The sequence below is a fragment of the Biomphalaria glabrata genome, chromosome 8 (genome assembly GCF_947242115.1).
Source record: "Biomphalaria glabrata chromosome 8, xgBioGlab47.1, whole genome shotgun sequence".
NCBI lineage: Eukaryota > Metazoa > Mollusca > Gastropoda > Planorbidae > Biomphalaria > Biomphalaria glabrata.
This window is the reverse complement of record NC_074718.1, coordinates 19,645,270-19,671,514: the sequence shown is the minus strand read 5'-3', so window position 1 is coordinate 19,671,514 and position 26,245 is coordinate 19,645,270. Positions and strand designations below refer to the sequence as shown.

The window sequence follows — 26,245 nt, the reverse complement described above, 5'->3', positions numbered from 1 at the left end:
CGCCTAGGGTTAGCTGCATTATCCTATTTACTTCGTATAGGGTTAGCTGCATTATCCTATTCACTTCACATAGGGTTAGCTGCATTATCCTATTCACTTTGCATAGGGTTAGCTGCATTATCCTATTCACTTTGCATATGGTTAGCTGCATTATCCTATTTACTTCACCTAGGGTTAGCTGCATTATCCTATTTACTTTACATAGGGTTAGCTGCATTATCCTATTCACTTTGCATAGGGTTAGCTGCATTATCCCATTTACTTTACATAGGGTTAGCTGCATTATCCTATTCACTTTGCATAGGGTTAGCTGCATTATCCTATTCACTTTGCATAGGGTTAGCTGCATTATCCTATTCACTTTGCATAGGGTTAGCTGCATTATCCTATTTACTTCGCATATGGTTAGCTGCATTATCCTATTCACTTCACCTAGGGTTAGCTGCATTATCCTATTCACTTCGCATAGGGTTAGCTGTATTATCCTATTCACTTCACATAGTGTTAGCTGCATTATCCTATTCACTTCACATAGGGTTAGCTGCATTATCCTATTCACTTCGCTTAGGGTTAGCTGCATTATCCTATTTACTTCACATAGGGTTAGCTGCATTATCCTATTTACTTCACCTAGGGTTAGCTGCATTATCCTATTTACTTTACATAGGGTTAGCTGCATTATCCTATTCACTTTGCATAGGGTTAGCTGCATTATCCTATTCACTTCGCATAGGATTAGCTGCATTATCCTATCCATGAGCTCAACACATCAATAAGTCAGGTACATCCCTTTCCAGGCATTTCAAGGCATTTTAAGTTATCAGAATCGTTACCATCAGCTTTGGTTCTCTTTGAAGAGAAAAATCCTAAAACATTTCTGTCATGTAAACGATGCCATTGCTTATGTTAAAATATCTGATAACTTCAGGGATCTATGTTGTCACAAATATCAAGACAATTTCCTTTATTTAATGAAGTCCCATCTTCAATTTTCTTCGTTATGCCACATTTTTTTTTGCAAGAAACATTGTGATGTCAAGCAGTCGGGTGTCACCCGCTGCGGCCCGCACCCCCTTAGTGACGCCATTGATGTCCTATATTACTTTCATTTTCTTACCATTCGTCGCTAAATTTAATTAACAAAGAAAGATTATTCTGATTTTTTAATCAAATTTTCGAATAACGCCAAATGGCTATTTCAAATCGCTCTTCTAATATAGCAATTAATTTATTGAAAATCGGTTGTTCCGGATATTTTAAGAAATTATTTAAAAACTCTATATGATTGTTTTAATCGCATTTCTAGTTTATACTACATTAATTTTTTTGATTAAACATCTAAAAAATCTCATTATCGTTGATATTATGTTCCGGATTTTTAAGAAAAACAACTTCTTAATTCCAAAGGATTGTATAAAAATCTCTATGGTACATCTAATTTTCATGATAGACCATCCCAAAAATTTAATCGTCGGTATAAGATTATTCTGAATATATACAAGCGGCCTGAGTCAAGAGAAAAAAAAAAGAACGCTGCCCTATCAGCTAGCCCTAAAACAGATGTTTATACATGTACGAACTGTGTCAAACTCTGCCGCTCCAGAATTTTTCCGGATGTTTTTGTTTAGTCACACCAGATTCTGTCCCGTCTCTAGACGAAACCAAAACCAGTGACTCATTTGGGCAGACCCTCTGTCTTCCAAGACAGAAGGATATATATATATATATATATATATATATATATATATATATATATATATATATATATATATATATATATAGAGAGAGAGAGAGAGAGAGAGAGAGAGAGCGATAGATAGATAGATAGATAGATAGATAGATAGATAGATAGATAGATAGATAGATAGATAGATAGATAGATATAGATATATATATATGTATGTATATTACGTTGGCACAAAGGCTATAGGAAATCCTGCGCCAATGCCTGTTAACTCTCGTTCACTCTCTCGTGTTTTAAAAGACATGTTTTAGTCTAACAAAGGTTGTGTGACGAAGTGGAAAGTCATATGGATTGAATTCTTTAAACGAAAGGCTATAAGAACTCTGTGCACCAATATCTCGTGCGCTAATGTTTGTCGAACCTCGTCAACTTTCTCACATTAAAAAGACATTTTTAGCGCACCCGTTAAGGGAAAAACCGCTTCTTTTTTTTTTTGTAGTCAGTCTGCCTGTCATCTTTAATTTTCTTTCCAAAACATCGCGAAAATTAAATTTTAATATCTTTGTAGGTTGTTTCAGATTTTTTAAAATTATTTTTTAGTAACATGCAAATGTCAAAAGGTCGGGAAAATCTATAAATCAATAATACGCATTTTTGGATTATTATTTTTAATTGATTGTTAGATATCGCTTCGTTGACATATTTTAAATTTAATTCTGCCAAGACTTCTAAAAATCTCATCCATAATAGGTTATTTAATTTTTTTTTCAAATTATAAAAACAAAGCTTTAATTGACTGTTAGAAATCGCTTGACATATTTACAATTAATTTTTTCCAAAACGTCCAAAATATTTAATATTGATAATAGTTTTTTTGTTTTTTGTTTTTTTTTAAACTTTGTTGACAGATTGTTGGAAACCGCTTATTTGACATATTTACATTAAAGTTTCTTGCCAAGACGTCTAAAAATCTCATTATTGATAATAGGTTATTTTATTATTTTAGTTTAAAAATCATATACGCGTTACATGACTGTTAGAAATCCCTAATTTGACATAGTTACATGACTGTTAGAAATCCCTAATTTGACATAGTTACATGACTGTTAGAAATCCCTAATTTGACATAGTTACATGACTGTTAGAAATCCCTAATTTGACATAGTTACATGACTGTTAGAAATCCCTAATTTGACATAGTTACATGACTGTTAGAAATCCCTAATTTGACATAGTTACATGACTGTTAGAAATCCCTAATTTGACATAGTTACATGACTGTTAGAAATCCCTAATTTGACATAGTTACATGACTGTTAGAAATCCCTAATTTGACATAGTTACATGACTGTTAGAAATCCCTAATTTGACATAGTTACATGACTGTTAGAAATCCCTAATTTGACATAGTTACATGACTGTTAGAAATCCCTAATTTGACATAGTTACATGACTGTTAGCAATCCCTAATTCACATAGTTACATGACTGTTAGAAATCCCTAATTTGACATAGTTACATGACTGTTAGAAATCCCTAATTTGACATAGTTACATGACTGTTAGAAATCCCTAATTTGACATAGTTACATGACTGTTAGAAATCCCTAATTTGACATAGTTACATGACTGTTAGAAATCCCTAATTTGACATAGTTACATGACTGTTAGAAATCCCTAATTTGACATAGTTACATGACTGTTAGAAATCCCTAATTTGACATAGTTACATGACTGTTAGAAATCCCTAATTTGACATAGTTACATGACTGTTAGAAATCCCTAATTTGACATAGTTACATGACTGTTAGAAATCCCTAATTTGACATAGTTACATGACTGTTAGAAATCCCTAATTTGACATAGTTACATGACTGTTAGAAATCCCTAATTTGTCATAGTTACATGACTGTTAGAAATCCCTAATTTGTCATAGTTACATGACTGTTAGAAATCCCTAATTTGACATAGTTACATGACTGTTAGAAATCCCTAATTTGACATAGTTACATGACTGTTAGAAATCCCTAATTTGACATAGTTACATGACTGTTAGAAATCCCTAATTTGACATAGTTACATGACTGTTAGAAATCCCTAATTTGACATAGTTACATGACTGTTAGAAATCCCTAATTTGACATAGTTACATGACTGTTAGAAATCCCTAATTTGACATAGTTACATGACTGTTAGAAATCCCTAATTTGACATAGTTACATGACTGTTAGAAATCCCTAATTTGACATAGTTACATGACTGTTAGAAATCCCTAATTTGACATAGTTACATGACTGTTAGAAATCCCTAATTTGACATAGTTACATGACTGTTAGAAATCCCTAATTTGACATAGTTACATGACTGTTAGAAATCCCTAATTTGACATAGTTACATGACTGTTAGAAATCCCTAATTTGACATAGTTACAGGACTGTTAGAAATCCCTAATTTGACATAGTTACATGACTGTTAGAAATCCCTAATTTGACATAGTTACATGACTGTTAGAAATCCCTAATTTGACATAGTTACATGACTGTTAGAAATCCCTAATTTGACATAGTTACATGACTGTTAGAAATCCCTAATTTGACATAGTTACATGACTGTTAGAAATCCCTAATTTGACATAGTTACATGACTGTTAGAAATCCCTAATTTGACATAGTTACATGACTGTTAGAAATCCCTAATTTGACATAGTTACATGACTGTTAGAAATCCCTAATTTGACATAGTTACATGACTGTTAGAAATCCCTAATTTGACATAGTTACATGACTGTTAGAAATCCCTAATTTGACATAGTTACATGACTGTTAGAAATCCCTAATTTGACATAGTTACATGACTGTTAGAAATCCCTAATTTGACATAGTTACATGACTGTTAGAAATCCCTAATTTGACATAGTTACATGACTGTTAGAAATCCCTAATTTGACATAGTTACATGACTGTTAGAAATCCCTAATTTGACATAGTTACGTGACTGTTAGAAATCCCTAATTTGACATAGTTACGTGACTGTTAGAAATCCCTAATTTGACATAGTTACATGACTGTTAGAAATCCCTAATTTGACATAGTTACATGACTGTTAGAAATCCCTAATTTGACATAGTTACATGACTGTTAGAAATCCCTAATTTGACATAGTTACATGACTGTTAGAAATCCCTAATTTGACATAGTTACATGACTGTTAGAAATCCCTAATTTGACATAGTTACATGACTGTTAGAAATCCCTAATTTGACATAGTTACATGACTGTTAGAAATCCCTAATTTGACATAGTTACATTACTGTTAGAAATCCCTAATTTGACATAGTTACATGACTGTTAGAAATCTCTAATTTGACATAGTTACATGACTGTTAGAAATCCCTAATTTGACATAGTTACATGACTGTTAGAAATCCCTAATTTGACATAGTTACATGACTGTTAGAAATCCCTAATTTGACATAGTTACATGACTGTTAGAAATCCCTAATTTGACATAGTTACATGACTGTTAGAAATCCCTAATTTGACATAGTTACATGACTGTTAGAAATCCCTAATTTGACATAGTTACATGACTGTTAGAAATCCCTAATTTGACATAGTTACATGACTGTTAGAAATCCCTAATTTGACATAGTTACATGACTGTTAGAAATCTCTAATTTGACATAGTTACATGACTGTTAGAAATCCCTAATTTGACATAGTTACATGACTGTTAGAAATCTCTAATTTGACATAGTTACATGACTGTTAGAAATCCCTAATTTGACATAGTTACATGACTGTTAGAAATCCCTAATTTGACATAGTTACATGACTGTTAGAAATCCCTAATTTGACATAGTTACATGACTGTTAGAAATCCCTAATTTGACATAGTTACATGACTGTTAGAAATCCCTAATTTGACATAGTTACATGACTGTTAGAAATTTCTAATTTGACATAGTTACATGACTGTTAGAAATCCCTAATTTGACATAGTTACATTTGATAGTTTGCCAAAACGTCGAAAAATGTTATTATCGATAATATTTTTTTGTTATTGAAACAAACATATTGATGACTAATGATTGATGTAAATTGATTGTTGAACGCGCATTTATGAGTCTAAGTTTTAACTTTAAATGTGTAAGAGTTACGATAATGACACTATGGAGTTATTAATTTATTTGATTCTAATTTATGTATTCATCAATCTACCTTCTTCTTCTTCCACCTACTTTGGACATTTAAAAAAAATCATGCCTTAAATATTCCTTGCACATAGGCGGATCCTATGAGGGTGGCATCTGAGTTTGTGATAACAGGCGGATCCTATGAGGGTGACATCTGAGTTTGTGATAACACAATCTCTTTTTGTAATATTGTTGTTTTTGTTATTTGGTTAAGCTTCTGCAGGCATCACAGTATGTTGGTAAATAATTTGTCTGCATAACTCAAAATTTGTCAAGCAGAGATTTTGAAAGTCAATCAGTTCCAGTCTGTCATGGTACTTGAGACATGGACATTAAATTGATCTCTGAAGAGACTAGTTTAATTAAAAAACACAATAAGTCATATCTTTCATTGAGACTAGACTATTAAATAGAACCAGAATTAAAATAATTCTTAATTTAGAGAAAGCCATATTTAGCTATTGATCTTTTCCACCTGCTGAATGCTGCATTCTCGCCTGAACAAAAAAAAAAAAGATGTCCACATACATAGGCCAAACTTTGCTTGTTGTTTGCTGCATTGTTTCATTCATCCCACATTTCCTCTACCACTTCTAGCTAACATTTTTACACATTTACCGTTTGCGGAATAATGTAGACAGACATAAAATATTTCAATTGTCTCTTTCCTTTATTTCTAGGTCCAATGTTGACAAACATAAAATATTTCAAATGTCTCTTCCCTTTATTTCTAGGTCCAATGTTGACAAACATAAAATATTTCAAATGTCTCTTCCCTTTATTTCTAGGTCCAATGTAGACAGACATAAAATATTTCAAATGTCTCTTCCCTTTATTTCTAGGTCTACTAAACCTCTTGAAAGGTAAAATCAGCTCTAGTCTTCATAACATGGATCTTGAACAAAGTGATCCTGACTTCGTGGTTTCAGTTTTGGCTATTCCAACAGGTTAGATTATTGCTTATTTTGTTGGCTATTCCAACAGGTTAGATTATTGCTTATTTTGTTGGCTATTCCAACAGGTTAGATTATTGCTGATTTTGTTGGCTATTCCAACAGGTTAGATTATTGCTGATTTTGTTGGCTATTCCAACAGGTTAGATTATTGCTTATTTTGTTGGCTATTCCAACAGGTTAGATTATTGCTTATTTTTGTTGGCTATTCCAACAGGTTAGATTATTGCTTATTTTTGTTGGCTATTCCAACAGGTTAGATTATTGCTTATTTTGTTGGCTATTCCAACAGGTTAGATTATTGCTTATTTTTGTTGGCTATTCCAACAGGTTAGATTATTGCTTATTTTTGTTGGCTATTCCAACAGGTTAGATTATTGCTTATTTTTGTTGGCTATTCCAACAGGTTAGATTATTGCTTATTTTTGTTGGCTATTCAAACAGGTTAGATTATTGCTTATTTTCGTTGGCTATTCCAACAGGTTAGATTATTGCTTATTTTTGTTGGCTATTCCAACAGGTTAGATTATTGCTTATTTTTGTTGGCTATTCCAACAGGTTAGATTATTGCTTATTTTTGTTGGCTATTCAAACAGGTTAGATTATTGCTTATTTTTGTTGGCTATTCCAACAGGTTAGATTATTGCTTATTTTTGTTGGCTATTCCAACGCATTGGTTCTTTGCTTATACTACGTACGTGACTGTTTAGTTGAACTTTGTTAAGGCTAACTGCAACTATAGTTTATGTTTTTATGCATAAAGTGATCTCGTATTTTCTTATTCTAAGAAGATATATTAGGTTACGCTTATTTCAATAACAAACATAATTCTCCATCTCTCTCTCTCTCCATCTCTCTCGCTCTCTCTTTCAACCAACAGACAAATAGACATACATATAGATAGATAGATAGATAGATAGATAGATAGATAGATAGATAGATAGATAGATAGATAGATAGATAGATAGATAGATAGATAGATAGATAGATAGAGAAGCACCTAAATAGTATTTTGGATAATTTGATAAAGAATTACATATAATTCTAATAATAATAGGGCTTGTCTTAGAGTCCGAATATTAATGAGGAATGCAGTATTTCCCGAGGCTACATATAATTCTAAATAGTATCAAAGTAGACCAATGTGATTGATTATGTTCTGTGTAGCCTACTCTATGCTAGATCTATTGTTTATCTTTACATTTAACATTGTCCTCACAGTTCATACATTTAGCAGTGTTAAAAAGAAACTTCGAAATTCTAAGCAAGAATGGCTTCAAGGTTTCCTAGATCATGAAGGCTTAGAGCGACTACTGGATTGTGTGGATACCTTCGCTAGTAAGAGAGTGACCGCCCTCTCAGATGCTTTGATTTTAGTGGAGTGTGTGGAATGTATTAAGTCTGTGCTGAACTCTAAGATTGGCTTGTCTGTATTGGTTCACAAATCGGAATATACGAGAAGGCTAATTAAAGGTAAGACAGTTCATTAAAAAAAGAAAATGATTGATTTGCAATTGAGCCCTATACTGATGGTCTCGTTCAGATGAGGGCTTAGGTTTTCTGTTGTCCTTCTACCCTTTTAATTGTAAAACCAAAACCTTCACCTGTCATATGTTGGCGGCCCCTTCCTTCTGCAGATATTCTACATTTAGTTCCACTCGAACTTTTCTTTCATGCATGATGAACTAATGTAAAAATCTCATTTCTTAAGTAGTCCTGAGAACTAGTCTTGAAAGTTCTGTTTATCTTGTTTTATTTTATAGATAGATAGATAGATAGATAGATAGATAGATAGATAGATAGATAGATGCAGAGCCGGTCTTAGGCCACTGCAACCTATGCGACCGCAGTAATCCTCGTTTTTTCATAGGCCCCGCGCTAATTCTAGGGGTAAATTATTAAATTAAACCATTATAACTTGTAACATGGCTCCCACGGCCTCCTGATTTTCTAGAATCTTATGGAAATCTCCCGAAATTTTTTAATTCTACAGAAAACGCATACAAATCTCCTGAAAAATAGGGAAAAAAATTATTATTGGAGTGTCATTAAATTAGTTAAGGTCAACAATGCATGAACAATTTGGCAATTTTTGCTAGTAGGCGTGATCTATGTAGGAAACAGAATTAGATGATATAGTGTTTAACTTCGCTACACGCAAGGCTCGTAAAGTTAATTTGATCATGATTTTCTACTTATAAAAACTGTGTATGGCCTCCTTCAGTATGGACCACCTCCTGGAAATGAAATGACAAGGCCTGGCCGCCATTAGCTGTGGTCGAGACGATGTAAAGAATGAATACATTGCAAAGACGAATATATTTTCTAATATAAAATCTTAATTTTCACTTATTATCCATTGCCCTACGCAGACTGGGCCCGTAGTTACTGAATAAAGGTTTTGTAACACACAGTTTGATTTCAAGATCCGATTACAAGATCCGACAAGTCCGCCCTTGGATTCGAAGTGAATGAAGAAGACAGGTTTCAACAATTTCAGCCGAACTATCAGAAGCTCTGAGCTCAAAGCCACAACCTCTCACCTTACGAAACATTCACACCCAAATGCACGAGTTCCTGCGTGTCACCTGTCTCAGTGCTTCTCAAACTATGGTCCGCGGAAACCTAGGGGTCCACGATACGACCGTAGGGGTCCGAAGAAAGAAGAAAATTGTATAGAATTAAAATAATTTTTCACTAAAAGTCAGTTTATCCAATGGATAATTTGAATGATTATTAACTCGCCCTCACAGCTGTTTAATGTCTATTACGAACTATTCTATGACGACCTAAACCAAAGAATTGAAGACATTTTTCACTTAGATATTCCCGTCTGGGTATTGAACCCTTTTGACAAACTCAGATCCCAGTCACATATGAATTCATTGCTAATATGTGGTTTCAAAAACAGATTCCAATATTATATCATGTATTATGTATGCAGAGTTTGAACCATAGACACATAGGCTATATATAGACGGGACGATAAAGAACAAATTATTATGGGAAACATTTGGGAAAAGATAAATTTGTATGAGTTATACAGCAGTTATGAGCAGTGTTAAAGTAAAAGTATTTATAGTTGTTTTTTTTTTAGCCATAACCATAATTAATAGAACTCTTTCTGTATTATTATATCTCTAATCGTGCCTACTAAATCTATATCAAGCGGGCATAATGATTATCTTTTGTTATAAAATGTTTTCATTTTAGCTTATTTGGTCCTTCTACTGAAAAAAAATCCCTTAATATTCAGCTTTAACTTGAATTTTGCCTATGACATCACACTTCTGTTTTATTTTTTGAAATGCAAAATTGGGCTAGTAGGCTACTAAATAAGATTATAATAACAAAATTACTAGCACACAATTATTGGATGACTTGTTTTCAGAGATAGTGGAGTCTAGTAACCGACATTTAGAAGTATCAGAAATGAAAAGCTGGGTCAAAGCAATGCTAAACAAAGCAAGAGTCTACTCCATTTATTTCTTTGTCAGCAAAAAAAAAAGTCTTTTTTCAACTCAACATTTTCTATATGATAATACGGACTTGAGATCTACCTGACAACAACTTATACTGTTTTTGAATCAGAACCGGACACAATAGAAGCTGAAAGTTGGGATAAGCTAAACTTGCCCTTGTGGAGCATTACCAGAGAATGCTGACCACGTCCTTCAAAGCAAATATATGGAGAAATGCTGATCTGGAAGCCACTGTTGTGAACTCCTTACTTGGATTATACTTGACACCTAACAGACTTCTTTCAATAACTCAAAGAGACGCCAGGGATGAATTAACAACAAAATATAACTTTAATAAAAGTCATCAGGATAACTGTAGTTGTAGGCAACGCATCAAAATATGTTTTATGTGATGCTGGTCAGTGTAGCCCTATGGGCCACTAACACATTATTTGTAACACAGACCTGTGTTCTTAAAAGGACTGTAAACATTCTCTATGTAGGTCAACGGTGTTATGTTTATCTGGTTATATGGAATGTTTCGAAAAGGTTGGATCAAGTCAGTGGGACACACAGAGGACCAGGAGAATGAAGGCGAGAATGAGATTCAGACATTGACTTTTGCCAGTTGTAAAGTATTTGATTGTTTACGCGTCATTATTTATTATACACATTAAAGTGTCTCGTTATGTCAAAGTCTGAGTTGTCTAGTTCTTGACTTAGCCACATTGTTTTGGAAATGGGTTTATAGATCAACGCCACGATACGTTTTTAGGAATAAAATGAAAGCTCTTTCTTTTTCACATAGTAAATTAATATATATATATATATGCATTTCCTCAAATATAATAAAGATTAATAATAATAGTATGAAATAAACTTAAGAATTATATTATATTATATTTGGAAGCTTTTTAATATCATTCAACAAATTACATAATCTTCTGGTAGGAATAATATAAGTGTACAGTATATTTGATAAAGTAGATAAACTGTAACAAATAACTCCTACTATGCACATTATTTCTAATATTACAAAGAAAATGTATTCTTTAAAAATACAAACACAATAATTTTTTATTATAATCAACTTTTTGCATTTTGATACAACATAGCATTCTAACTGCCTAAAAAGAAATTATACTATTAATTAATACAAAATAACATAGTTGGCCACCACTTTATTAGTTCACACTCATTCTCTGTCACTTTCAATCTGTAATCTTGGATGATCCAAAAACTATTAGCAAACAGCAAACCGAATAAAGCATCTGATTGTGTTCCAGCTAGATTACTCAAAGAACTAAGCAAGGAGCTAGCACCTGTGTTCAAAATACTTTTTCAGGCATCTCTTAACCAGGGCAGAGTACCAAGAGACTGGAAAGAAGCTAATGTCCCCCGCAAACCCCCCAATTGAAAAAGAAGGAGAAAAATCTGACCCAGGAAACTACAGACCAGTATCACTAACCAGCATCACATGTAAAATGCTAGAATACATAATATGTAGCAACATCATAAACCACTTAGACAAACATAATGTCCTCACCCCATACCAACATGGCTTTAGGAAATATAGGTCATGTGAAACTAATACTAACTAATACTAACTAATGATTTTTCAAAAGGTTTAGAGTTTAGATAATAGTGAGCAAATAGATGCTATCTTACTAGATTTTTCCAAGGTTAATTTGCATGACTAAATGCATGATGCATAAGACATAATCATCTTCGTTTTTAAAGTAAGGTCTGTATTATATAAGATAAGATAAGTACACTATAAACTATTATTATCACTTTAGTATTGAAGCATTTTCCCATAATGAAGAATAAGCAATAAATTTTTAAAAAATTCAAGTTACACAACTTGTCATTAAAAATTACAATTCTATCTAGTGTTTTTATGTCTATGATTTGAATTTGAACCTAATTTTTTTGTTCAATATTTTTGTTTTAATATTTTATGCAATAGTCACAGTTGTCTAAAGAAGGAATAGTCTTTTTAAAAAGTGTATTTTTTTATGTTTTTCTTTGACTTTAAAACTTTGGTTTCCGCTCCGGTCTAGAATCAAAGACATTCAGGTGGAAAAAAATGATATGGGAAAATGTTGGGGCGATATAACCGAATGTAAAGAAAAACATAAAAGTGTGTGTGTGTGTGTATTAAAGAGGCGACTCTAGATGAGAGGTTCATCTAGAACTAAACAAGCAAAGCTTTGTGAATATGTGTATGAAAGAGTTATGTGTACAGCAATGTTTCTCCCAAGAGCAAAGAATGTAGACTTGATGAAACCTACGACTTGTCACGTGGTGTGTGTTGCTAGGCGCCTGCCCACTGTGTCATGTCTACACTGAGGTACCGCCCTAACTCTCAAAGAACCATATCTAAGAACAAAGCGAAAGATCGACAATGCAGAAAATACTTGACGCTGAACAATGTCGATAAAGCGTTTCAAACCGTCGAATGCCTCTGAGCTAAATATCTACACCAGAAACTAAATCCGACTTCTCTCTCAAGCTGCGAAGAGTATTTTCTGTGTTTACTTTCGTTATAATTCAAACCCTTGTCTTGTTTTTAATAGTCACTGTCACTAAGCCCAAACTTCACAAAGCTTTGCTTGGTTAGTTCTAGTTCCAGTTCTCATCTAGAGTCGCCTCTTTAATATACACACACACACATGCATGACTAGAATCACGAGATGCAGGATGCTAGGATGTCAGGATGCTAGGATGTCAGGATGCTAGGATGTCAGGATGCTAGGATGTCAGGATGCTAGGATGTCAGGATGCTAGGATGTCAGGATGCTAGGATGTCAGGATGCTAGGATGTCATTTTCTTTTTTGGAAGTAACGTCCATCGGCGTAGCTAGGATTTTTTTCGGGGTGCATTTCCCCCCCCCTCCGCTAAAAATAAATATATATGCTATATTGAATTGAATTGAAGACATATATATATATATTTATAATTAATCTTTTTTTAAATTCTGACCCTTCATTCTTTTGGAACTCAAAACCCCTTTGGCAACGCTCATAGCATTTTGAGTGCGTAATTTGCATTTTTTATATATTGAAGAGGTATTTTTTTTAGCTTCAAACCCCGCTGACGGGGGTTTAAACTCAAAACCCCTTTGGCTATTCTCATAGAATTTTGAGTGTGTACTTTGCTTTTTTTTATATTGAAGAGGGGGGGGGGTATAAAATCTAAATCTTCCTTAGCTATGCTCTTAGAATTTGGGGATTGTCGTTTGCATTCTTTTTTGTTTTGTTTTATAGAAGAGGGGATTTAACTGCAAAACCCCCGGGTAGGGGGTTTTAAACTTAAAAGCCCCTTGGCTGCGCTAGGGCAAGTGATGGTTTAGTATTAAAATCTCACCTAAAATAAACAAAATCAAAGCAAAAAAATCAGTTACTAAATTCCGACCCCCCCCCCCCACAGGGGGGAATTTCATTTGGCGGGGGGTTGAACCTCAACCCCCACCGGCTACGCCCATGGTAACGTCTGTATTATATAAACTTTACCTTTTGGATGAAACAGATAACTTTTCCTCATCATGTCCTAAAAGTTTGCTTTGCATGGGGTTCTGTACAAGAGGTTGCAATTTTCTATTACATTTTTTTTTTCATTGGAGAGCTGAGAATTCAACAACATGGTGATTTTGATGTTGAAGGGAGAACTTACGGTATGGAGAAATCAATCTGCTATTTTCTATGTGATACAACGGATAGGTCATATTTTCTCTCGGACTGGTCTTTTGGCGATAGAAAATCAAATGATTCTTTTTTGATATTTGACATTTAACCTTCATCACTTTTATTCCTTAACATTTTTCGATTTCGATATAAATAGAAGTGTAGACATTCAAACACACAAACTTTGAGCAGTCTGTTAATTTTTAAAAAAATATTCCACTAAGAAATTCTTATTAATTAGACACCATAAAAATGTACTCTAAATGGATGTAAAGTACCAGGTCTTTCTTTCGAGAAAGTTCATTTCATATTGCAGTGAACTGACTAGTGAATAGACGTGAACTCCAAACCATGCTTGGAAGTTTTTTCTAACGTTAGATTTAGATTGGATGTCAAAGTGACTTATACTATTGACTTTTCAGAGCTTTGAAAACCTTCAACAAATAATGCTAATCTAAGTACACAATGAAGGACTAAATCTAGGTATAGAACGGGACAGAGCTACGCAGTGCTCAATCAAAAAATGTTATTTAATTAATTGAAGATTGTCATGCATAAATTACGAAGATAACTAAAGGTCCTTAATTTCATATTTGACAGATTACTGCACACACACACACACACTGTCAGGGCTGGCCTTAGGCCATTGCAACCTATGCGGCCGCAGTGGGCCCCGCACTTTCATTGGCACCGCGCTAATTCTATGTGTAAATTATTAAATTAAACCAGTATAAAATTGCAAAATATATTAAAACGTCCTGAAAACCCATACAAATCTCCTTAAAACATGGAAAACGTTGTCATTTGGGGTGTCATTCACTATGGTAGATGCCAACATTACGCGTGATTAAAAAAAACGACATTTTCAGCTTTCATTAAATAAACTATAACGCAAAGATGAGTTTTTTTTCTAATGCAAAATCGTAGTTATCACTTATTATCCTTATCCCTACTCTGGCTGGGCCCCGCGCAATCCATTTCGCATAGGGCTCCGCAATAGTTAAGGCCGTCTCTGCACACTATGCACACACAGACACAGAACTTCATGGATGATCATTAGACTAGCAATTGTAATACGTTCATGAGTAGTTAAAAAAGCCTATCCTATGTTTCCACTTACGTACGTTCCTTCGAGTCGCCACGTTGAGGACACAGGCACTGGAATCCCTTGTGTCTAGAAACCAATCCAAAGTTGTTTTGTTGCCTCCAATGAAACACAGAGTTACCCACCCCCTTCCTTTCCACAATTTATTTTAATGGTCAGGTAAATTCTTTATTTGGACTTCTGCTACCTTGTGGCTATACCCAAACATTGGAAAAACTTCTGGAGTCAACCCTGGAGAAAAATCGGGAGCCGTTGACCCTTTAGCAGCTTGCTACACCAAGGCAGAACTTGCGACACCAAGGCAGAACTTGCTACACCAAGGCAGAACTTGCGACACCAAGGCAGAACTTGCGACACCAAGTCAGAACTTGCGACACCACTGACGGTCTACAATTTTTGAGTTCTTCCCTTTCTCTGTTCTAATCCTGGACGTGACATTCTGGACCTATGAAATGGTTCAATAAAGTGAAATTCTTTCCCCGTAATGCCTAAGTAGAGAAACGTTTAGACCCAGTGAATTGTTAGACCACCTACCAAACTGACATATCTTTAAAATGGACAGTATCCATGTTTAAATCAAAAAGGTGTCAACAACGAAGGTCTGGTCCTGTAGTTCGCGTACCTAATTTTCTAAACAACTTTTAATTTTCAGCTGAATTTGGAAAACGCTCTTAAGAAGGCAACACAAAAGCTACACAAATATTCTTAATAAATGATCAAAGAAGTCGCGACACTTATGGGTGGGAATAACTATCTTATGATGATGGCACGGAACCGTCATTGTTTCAGACTACTAGGCATAGAGGAGAAACGGCCGCAAAGACTCGCCTAAAGCAGACTAGAACGGGCCATGACTTGAGTAGAAACAATGTTTTCAGACTTGGAGTTCCTAGGGAATGAGATTGTGCTAATCATTGAGAACCAAAGGGCTGCTTTATATTTTATATTTCTTCACTTGTTGTACGTGTCAAGGTTGCCATAGAAATGTAAACAGGATGTTGTTTTATAGTTTAATGTGGTCTGTCTGTACGTCCGTCCGTCCCGTTTCGATCTCGTAAACTAAATAGATATTGAAAATCCGACATCACTATACTTTAGACCTTTCAAAGTTCTGATGCAACACTACTTTTTTTCTTTCCAGAAAGCGAAAAATAAATATCTAATTGTTAAAATTAACTATGCAAGCGGTTTTTTCATTAAAAAATATAATATTTTTGCAGCTATTCACTATTAATTGTACACTCAAAGAGAAAATTATTTTGTATTTACAAAAAGACCTTGCATTTGTGAGGCATTGAATGACAGATTGGCCCTTTACAAAACATATTCGATCAACAAGATAATTATTCAATAGCTTCACATTTCACTTCACCTTCACTTATCCTTTAGACCGTTGGGGCACCACACAAGATCTGTCTTTCTCCATTCCTGGTACTGTTCCCTGAAGGACGGTCTTTGGACCTGAGGACTTTGTGATGTGGCCATAGAGTTTGAGTTACGTATTTTGACAATGGCTAGCAGGTCATCGTGGGGTCCAATCGCTGTATTAATCATGTTTCTAATCTCTTCCTTCGTGATGCTTTCTTTGTAAATTTGTAAGTGACATTTACGATTTGACTAGATCTTCATAACTGTCAGTTCATTGAATACATATGAATATTAACATATAATAATAATAATAACATTAATAAATCTCCGTATCATGTGATATCCAGTCGTTAATCGAACTAACAATACAACAGTATAGGCAACACTTCGACATGAGCATGTCTCTTCTTTTGGTATGGACGGAGATAGGCTTGTATTTGTTGATAGTTTGTAGTTCATAGTTTCTGACGGAGATAGGCTTGTAGTTGTTGATAGTTTGTAGTTCCTAGTTTCTGACGAGATAGGGTTGTAGTTGGTGATAGTTTGTAGTTCATAGTTTCTGACGGAGATAGGCTTGTATTTGTTGATAGTTTGTAGTTCATAGTTTCTGACGGAGATAGGCTTGTAGTTGGTGATAGTTTGTAGTTCATAGTTTCTGACGAGATAGGGTTGTAGTTGTTGATAGTTTGTAGTTCATAGTTTCTGACGGAGATAGGGTTGTAGTTGGTGATAGTTTGTAGTTCATAGTTTCTGACTTAGATAGGGTTGTAGTTGTTGATAGTTTGTAGTTCATAGTTTCTGACGGAGATAGGGTTGTAGTTGTTGATAGTTTGTAGTTCCTAGTTTCTGACGGAGATAGGGTTGTAGTTGTTAATAGTTTGTAGTTCATAGTTTCTGACTTAGATAGGGTTGTAGTTGTTGATAGTTTGTAGTTCCTAGTTTCTGACGCAGATAGGCTTGTAGTTGGTGATAGTTTGTAGTTCATAGTTTCTGACGAGATAGGGTTGTAGTTGTTGATAGTTTGTAGTTCATAGTTTCTGACGAAGATAGGGTTGTAGTTGGTGATAGTTTGTAGTTCATAGTTTCTGACGAGATAGGGTTGTAGTTGTTGATAGTTTGTAGTTCATAGTTTCTGACGGAGATAGGGTTGTAGTTGTTAATAGTTTGTAGTTCATAGTTTCTGACGGAGATAGGGTTGTAGTTGTTGATAGTTTGTAGTTCCTAGTTTCTGACGGAGATAGGCTTGTAGTTGGTGATAGTTTGTAGTTCATAGTTTCTGACGAGATAGGGTTGTAGTTGTTGATAGTTTGTAGTTCATAGTTTCTGACGGAGATAGGGTTGTAGTTGTTAATAGTTTGTAGTTCATAGTTTCTGACGGAGATAGGGTTGTAGTTGTTGATAGTTTGTAGTTCCTAGTTTCTGACGGAGATAGGGTTGTAGTTGTTAATAGTTTGTAGTTCATAGTTTCTGACTTAGATAGGGTTGTAGTTGTTGATAGTTTGTAGTTCCTAGTTTCTGACGCAGATAGGCTTGTAGTTGGTGATAGTTTGTAGTTCATAGTTTCTGACGAGATAGGGTTGTAGTTGTTGATAGTTTGTAGTTCATAGTTTCTGACGAAGATAGGGTTGTAGTTGGTGATAGTTTGTAGTTCATAGTTTCTGACGAGATAGGGTTGTAGTTGTTGATAGTTTGTAGTTCATAGTTTCTGACGGAGATAGGGTTGTAGTTGTTAATAGTTTGTAGTTCATAGTTTCTGACGGAGATAGGGTTGTAGTTGTTGATAGTTTGTAGTTCCTAGTTTCTGACGGAGATAGGCTTGTAGTTGGTGATAGTTTGTAGTTCATAGTTTCTGACGAGATAGGGTTGTAGTTGTTGATAGTTTGTAGTTCATAGTTTCTGACGGAGATAGGTTTGTAGTTGTTAATAGTTTGCAGTTCCTAGTTTCTGACGAGATAGGGTTGTAGTTGTTGATAGTTTGTAGTTCCTAGTTTCTGACGGAGATAGGGTTGTAGTTGGTGATAGTTTGTAGTTCATAGTTTCTGACGGAGATAGGGTTGTAGTTGTTGATAGTTTGTAGTTTATAGTTTCTGACGGAGATAGGGTTGTAGTTGGTGGTAGTTTGTAGTTCCTAGTTTCTGACAGAGATAGGGTTGTAGTTGGTGATAGTTTGTAGTTCATAGTTTCTGATGGAGATAGGGTTGTAGTTGTTGATAGTTTGTAGTTCATAGTTTCTGACGAGATAGGGTTGTAGTTGGTGATAGTTTGTAGTTCATAGTTTCTGACGGAGATAGGCTTGTAGTTGGCGATAGTTTGTAGTTCATAGTTTCTGACGGAGATAGGGTTGTAGTTGTTGATAGTTTGTAGTTCCTAGTTTCTGACGGAGATAGGCTTGTAGTTGGTGATAGTTTGTAGTTCATAGTTTCTGACGAGATAGGGTTGTAGTTGTTGATAGTTTGTAGTTCCTAGTTTCTGACGGAGATAGGCTTGTAGTTGGTGATAGTTTGTAGTTCATACTTTCTGACGGAGATAGGCTTGTAGTTGGTGATAGTTTGTAGTTCATAGTTTCTGACGAGATAGGGTTGTAGTTGTTGATAGTTTGTAGTTCATAGTTTCTGACGGAGATAGGCTTGTAGTTGGTGATAGTTTGTAGTTCATAGTTTCTGACGAGATAGGGTTGTAGTTGTTGATAGTTTGTAGTTCATAGTTTCTGACGGAGATAGGGTTGTAGTTGTTGATAGTTTGTAGTTCCTAGTTTCTGACGGAGATAGGGTTGTAGTTGTTAATAGTTTGTAGTTCCTAGTTTCTGACGAGATAGGGTTGTAGTTGGTGATAGTTTGTAGTTCCTAGTTTCTGACAGAGATAGGGTTGTAGTTGGTGATAGTTTGTAGTTCATAGTTTCTGACGGAGATAGGTTTTGTAGTTGTTGATAGTTTGTAGTTCATAGTTTCTGACGAGATAGGGTTGTAGTTGATGATAGTTTGTAGTTCATAGTTTCTGACGGAGATAGGCTTGTAGTTGGTGATAGTTTGTAGTTCATAGTTTCTGACGGAGATAGGGTTGTAGTTGTTGATAGTTTGTAGTTCCTAGTTTCTGACGGAGATAGGCTTGTAGTTGGTGATAGTTTGTAGTTCATAGTTTCTGACGAGATAGGGTTGTAGTTGTTGATAGTTTGTAGTTCATAGTTTCTGACGGAGGTAGGGTTGTAGTTGTTGATAGTTTGTAGTTCCTAGTTTCTGACGGAGATAGGCTTGTAGTTGGTGATAGTTTGTAGTTCATACTTTCTGACGGAGATAGGCTTGTAGTTGGTGATAGTTTGTAGTTCATAGTTTCTGACGAGATAGGGTTGAAGTTGTTGATAGTTTGTAGTTCATAGTTCATAGTTTCTGGCGGAGATAGGCTTGTAGTTGGTGATAGTTTGTAGTTCCTAGTTTCTGACGAGATAGGGTTGTAGTTGTTGATAGTTTGTAGTTCATAGTTTCTGACGGAGATAGGCTTGTAGTTGGTGATAGTTAGTAGTTCAGTTTCTGACGGAGATAGGGTTGTAGTTGGTGATAGTTTGTAGTTCATAGTTTCTAATATTCTTTCTGAAAATATTGAAACCTATATACGACCTAAAGGTCGTCGTTTGAGCCTTAGTGAACACAACATGAAAAATAGAACAAGACTATAGAAACAATAAATCTGTTGGCCTGAGAAGGCTTGAACCAAGATTTTGAATTTAGTCGTTCCACCCTTTTTTGTATATATTTTTATAAATGCTTTTTTATTGTTAGACGAGCTATATTACACATTTAAGTACATGACTGATACAAACTAATTGATACAATTGCGCTTAATATAAGCTTTGTTTTTATATTTTTTAAAAAAGATGTTTTTTAATTTCTTGTTGTCAGCCATGGACACTAGCAATGCTATGGTCAAGAAACAAGTGATTGAGTTACTAGCCGCTCTGTGTATGTATTCTGTCGATGGCTACAAGCTGGCAATGGATGCATTGGACACGTTCAAGGTACTGTATTGTGTACCTGGCCAGCTTTGTATAGCAGACAATGTAGATTTATTAGTTGTTGCTTTTCCAATGAAATGATGAAAGAAAAAACATTCCTGTATTTAAAGCATAAAACTTTTGTCAAAACGTTCAATGGGTAATCAGATGTACACGTCTGTACACTGTATTATAGAATTAGTAAGCTACAGTTATAGAAAAAATTAAAAGTTTAAATATCATCTAGTCAGGGAACTATAACAAACGAATAAAAAGTTTTAGTAACATCTAGTTAACAAACTGTTTTAGTGTCATCTAGTTACAAAGCAATAACAAACAGTTTTAGTATCATGCAGTTAGAAAACTATAACAAACACATGAAATGTTAAACACTCTCTGGAAAGATGATAATGTTTTTACAAAGATTATATTAACTCACTCTGCCTGTCTGTCTGGTAAAAGGTTTAAGCACATTATTTCTCCCTTATTCTCGGAGTAAGTTGAAACTTTGCACCATTATTCATTAGTGTAGACCAGTGATGCCCAACCTTACTTGTCCGGCGGGCCATTTTAATTTCCAACCCTCGTGTCGCGGGCCACGAAAAGATACAAAAAACGAAATGAAATTAGCCTGAAACTATTTGATTAGTAATAGAAACCCGTTGATCTAGTACCCCTAGTTTAACAATCTTTCATTCGCGGCTCAAATCAAGAATGTCGCCATATTTGTTTCATAATGCCGTTTATATGTTGTTGTATTTTTAAACAGCCACACAAATATGTTGGCCTACTATCATGTTCCACAAACAAGTAAATATCCGTTCACTTTTCCTGGTAGATTGTCTATTCAGAGTCCCAACTCATAAACACACAAATGTTACGATTCATGGTAGGCCTAGCTAGCCATTAGAGAGGGGGGCCATAACGTAGGTAAAGATACATTTGTCATCCTTTTTTATTTCGAGGGTTGTCTTCTACACTTTGTGCTAACGTTTCGGCGGGCCGGATGGAACCACTTCGCGGGCCGGATCTGGCCCGCGGGCCGTATTTTGGGCATCACTGGTGTAGACAATACATGAATCAGTTTTAAAGATTAACTAATCAGTAAATTAAAAATAATAATTAATTTTTTTTATATCAACAAGGAAAATTAATCCTTCAGTATTCATTTATAGGGTTTAATATATTGGATTTTGTCCCCTTAAGTAAATACTTGTACATATTATTTTTTCCACACCCATTCTGGGATCAAGTTGAAACCTAAAATGATTATTTATTGTACCTAATAAAAATTAATCAATAAAAAAAACATATTAGTAAATTAATTAATAGTAATTAATTATTGTGTTTGATATCCAAAAAGAAAAATAATTTCTACATTTATAAGTAATAGCGTTGTAAGTGTGGAGTTTTTCCCATTAGATAAGTTTTATTTTTTAAAACAAGATTTTTAATCTTTTTTTTTTGCTTTTTAATTTTCATTGTTCTAAAAAATAAATACTGGCTTATTATCATGTCCATATTTGTTTCCATGTAGCTATATATCATTATCATGTTTATATTTGTTTCCATATATCTATATATCATTATCATGTCTATATTTGTTTCCCTGTAGCTATATATCATTATCATGTCTTTATTTGTTTCCATGTATCTATATATCATTATCATGTCTTTATTTGTTTCCATGTATCTATATATCATTATCATGTCTTTATTTGTTTCCATGTAGCTATATATCATTATCATGTCTTTATTTGTTTCCATGTATCTATATATCATTATCATGTCTTTATTTGTTTCCATGTAGCTATATATCATTATCATGTCTTTATTTGTTTCCATGTATCTATATATCATTATCATGTCTTTATTTGTTTCCATGTATCTATATATCATTATCATGTCTTTATTTGTTTCCATGTATCTATATATCATTATCATGTCTATATTTGTTGACTCAAATATAGTTTTGCTATTTTGTATCTCTATTTATAGACAATGAAACAAATGAGATATCGGTTTTCTCTAGTTATTAATGAATTGAAGTCTTCAGAGCTAACAGCATATAAGACAAGTCTGATGGCTTTCATCAATTGTATATTATGTGCTTGTGAAGAGCTTTATGAAAGAAATAGAATTCGAAATGAGTTCATCGGTGAGTTGAATATTTTTTTGACGTGTTTGCATTAGCATCACATGTTTTAATAGCTTTTGAAGCTTATATATATTATAAACAAATTGTCTTTTGGAAATGTAACATTTGCTCAGCATTTTTAAAGGAAAAGATCTTATATGGTCAGTCAAATAATAATAATAATCGTTATTATCCGTATGGAAATTTGTCTTACAATTTGTGCATTACACCAAACAAAACATTATAACTATAAAAAACCAAAATGTACATTCATACCAGATTCACTCATAATTTACATGTGAAAAGTTTATATCAGATTGTTTCTATTTAATGATTTGATTGTCTGTGTTTGTGTTTGTGTCTGTTTGTCTTTGCTATTGGTGTCTTGTATCTCTTTTGTGATGGTAAAATCACAAAATCCTGACCCAAATAACATATGACAGGTAACACTATAATATTTCCAGAAGAAGAAAATGCACAAAAACAAAAAAAAAAGTATATGTGGGTCCAATAAAAAAAAAAAGATCAGTAAATGAAGTGACATGTAGGGACACTACCTCTAGGGAAAGAGAAACGTTTGACTCATCACAACATTAATGAATCATTGTCCTTGTATCTTGTTCATCTTAGCTGATAAAAATGTAACTGTTGTTTTAGGATAGTAAATTTGGTATTATTTAAGAACTAGATTTCATCAGAAATTAGCTCTAACTGATCATTGACAATGTTTGTATCTTCACAGGCCTAAATCTCCTTGATATTATTCCTGATTTACGAAATTTAACTGACAAAGAGTTGGACATTCAATGTGATGTGTTTGAAGACTTTAAATATGATGATGATGAAGAATTAGCAGTGTGTTTCTCTGAGTCTGTTGATGTCACAAACCATAGACAACTTTTTGAAATTATATTTAATAAGGTAGCCCTTAATACTGAAGTCATCTTATATCTTCATTGTTTCTGTCCCTTGAAAAAAAAAATTGTCTTTGTGTTTTCTGTCTGTTCTAATATCACATTCGTTTGTCTAATTAAATCAAAAGTTTCTTTCACTATTGAGTTTGACATAACCATTAAACATGAATCAAATGCAAAGGTAAAGGTTGTATTTCAAATAGATTCAAATGAAAAATGTATGTATATAACATGCACATTCATACACTTCCTAAATCAATACAAACACCAAGCACGTGGTTCATTTTAAATGTAAGCAAGCCTGATTCATACAAAAACTCTTCAGAAAAAAGAGAGAGAGAGAGAGACAGGTTTGTTATGAAGATATTTAATGAAATTGAATATGAAAGGTGTGTATATTATGTTACATATTTATGCCTTGTGGTGTGGTGGCCAAGTGGTTAAGTGCTTGACTTCTGAACCGAGGAATCTCACGTTCAAATTCTGCTGAAGAGTGAGATTTGATTCTGGGATTTTAGGAATGAATTAGAAACTCCCTTTTCTTCTTTTCTTTCATTCACTTCTCTTTATTTCTTTACAGTTTTGTTCTTAATTTTCTCTTTCTCTCTCATCTTTTTTCTTTCTTTGTATGAATAGCAAAATGTATCAGTTATAAATGGATCACATGTCATAGAATGTTTGGTTACTTTCTAAGGTCTACAACACTCCATTAGCAGATAAATTCCTGACCATACTTCAAACACTTCTACAGATAGATTTGGATACCAATTTAAGGTAAAGTTCTAGAGTTCTAGAGTTCAATTGTTGAATTATTTAGTTTAGTATTTAAGATATAGTATATTTCTATCATGAAAATTGTGAAATGTTTGAAATGTTGTTGAGGAACAATTCATAGTCACTGAGTCATACAAAGATCAAATAAATGTTTATCTGTTTTGTTTTGGTTTCATTTTGTTACTCTCAGTATGTTTCCTGATAGCATGTCAGAAAAATATGAGACACATTGAGTTGAAGCATATTGTCTAATTGACTGAGAACACTACAAGTGCTATGACTAAGAGTAATGTACATTTTTGAAATTTGAACCAAACTTGAAATAACCAGAATTCCATTTCCCTTCTTTCTACATTATCAACATTTACATTTCCTTGACATTGCTAAATAGTTTCATATGTTCTGGACAACTATTTTTATTTTTGAAAATATTCTTGTTTGTCTTGAGCTAGCCATGTCCCTCACTTTGTTTTTGCAGTATAACTTTGACAAGTCTTTCTGTCTCGTATCCAATACACTTACATAAACATAGAAAAAATAATTGTTCACAAACTGCTACACATTTTGTAATGGGGGGGGGGGCACCTGTGTATGTGTAAGTAAACATTGGTTCCTATTTTGGACTGGTGTGACATCTAGAAATACAATTGGGAAAACAACTTCCATATGTTTGAGTTCAAGTACTTTCATTTCATTTGTTTCTATTTTAAAAATAGTTTCTTTCATTTGTAGTGATGTTCAGTGGGACTTAATGGAACATGCAGCTCAAACAGTGGTGACTATTGATACAGACAAAGCTGACAAATATGTAGATTTGTCTAATGTGGTCAAGATTCTCCTCAACAGATTGAAAACTTCATTCAATATCCCAGTTCATGGCAGCAGTGACACCAAAGTTGACACCAAACATTCTTTTGTACAAACGGATTTAGATCCAGCATCTTTCATGAACAATGTTGTTTCAAGTGGAGAGGCTGAGGCTTCAACTTCTCAAGCTAATTGTACTACATCATTGTCTTCCTTATCTGTGATCAGTGAACCTTTTTTACACCAATCTCTTCCATGTTTAACTAATGCACCATCACCTCCACATCCCCCAGGCTTTGTTGGTGAAGCAGCCCCTCCACCCCCACCTCCACATCCCCCAGGCTTTGTTGGTGAAGAAGCCCCTCCACCCCCACCTCCTCCTCCAGGCTTTGTTGGTGAAGCACCCCCTCCACCCCCACCTCCTCCTCCTCCAGGCTTTGTTGGTGAAGCACCCCCTCCACCCCCACCTCCTCCTCCTCCTCCTCCAGGCTTTGTTGGTGAAGCACCCCCTCCACCCCCACCTCCTCCTCCTCCAGGCTTTGTTGGTGAAGCACCCCCTCCACCCCCACCTCCTCCTCCTCCATTTGGGGTAGTTGGTGGCCCACCACCACCTCCAGGAGGACCGATTCCACCACCACCTCCACCTGGTTTCGTTGGCAATCTGCCACCACTTAAAATATCTAGTAACTCAAGCTACAGACCAATTGCTACACCGAAACCAAAAAGTAAAATGAAAACATTTAATTGGTCAAAAATTCCAGAACAGTCTTTGAACAGTAAGCTATCTAAGTTTTTATTTGATTGTCATTAGTTAGATATCTAGATATTGTCTTGAAAACTTTGAATTAGTATTAGTTAACTTTAAACTCAAATGAAAAACAATCTTATCAAAATGTGTCTATTTAAAAGAGGAGGATAGTGTCTGGAAAGAAGTCTTGGCAATGGAGGACAAAGTTGAAGTGCACTATGATCAAATTGAGCAACTGTTTTGTCAGAAGATTGCAGAAACTAAACCGGAAGAGCCTGTTAAAGTCAAAACACCAACACAGGTCAATAATGTTACCTAGTACACTATTTAACATCTAAAGAGCAGAAATTTTGTTTTAGAAATGGACATTCTTCCCCCCCCCCTTCTTTTTTTTTTTTTGGTTGCTAACATATACAGATGGCATCTGTT

General features: G+C 34.4%; 1 protein-coding gene across 7 annotated transcripts in view; it reads left to right on the top strand.

Annotated features, from left to right (window-relative positions):
* Window positions 1-26,245, top strand: part of LOC106050830 (inverted formin-2-like) — a 127,544-nt gene that overhangs the window by 81,838 nt on the left and 19,461 nt on the right. For all 7 annotated transcript variants that reach the window (XM_056037479.1, XM_056037483.1, XM_056037478.1 and 4 more), the window contains 8 exons: window positions 6,720-6,824; window positions 8,052-8,303; window positions 20,345-20,460; window positions 22,435-22,594; window positions 23,316-23,494; window positions 24,182-24,261; window positions 24,994-25,844; window positions 25,978-26,117. In XM_056037479.1, coding sequence (XP_055893454.1) covers window positions 6,720-6,824; window positions 8,052-8,303; window positions 20,345-20,460; window positions 22,435-22,594; window positions 23,316-23,494; window positions 24,182-24,261; window positions 24,994-25,844; window positions 25,978-26,117 — 1,883 coding nt within the window. The remainder of the gene's footprint in view (window positions 1-6,719; window positions 6,825-8,051; window positions 8,304-20,344; window positions 20,461-22,434; window positions 22,595-23,315; window positions 23,495-24,181; window positions 24,262-24,993; window positions 25,845-25,977; window positions 26,118-26,245) is intronic.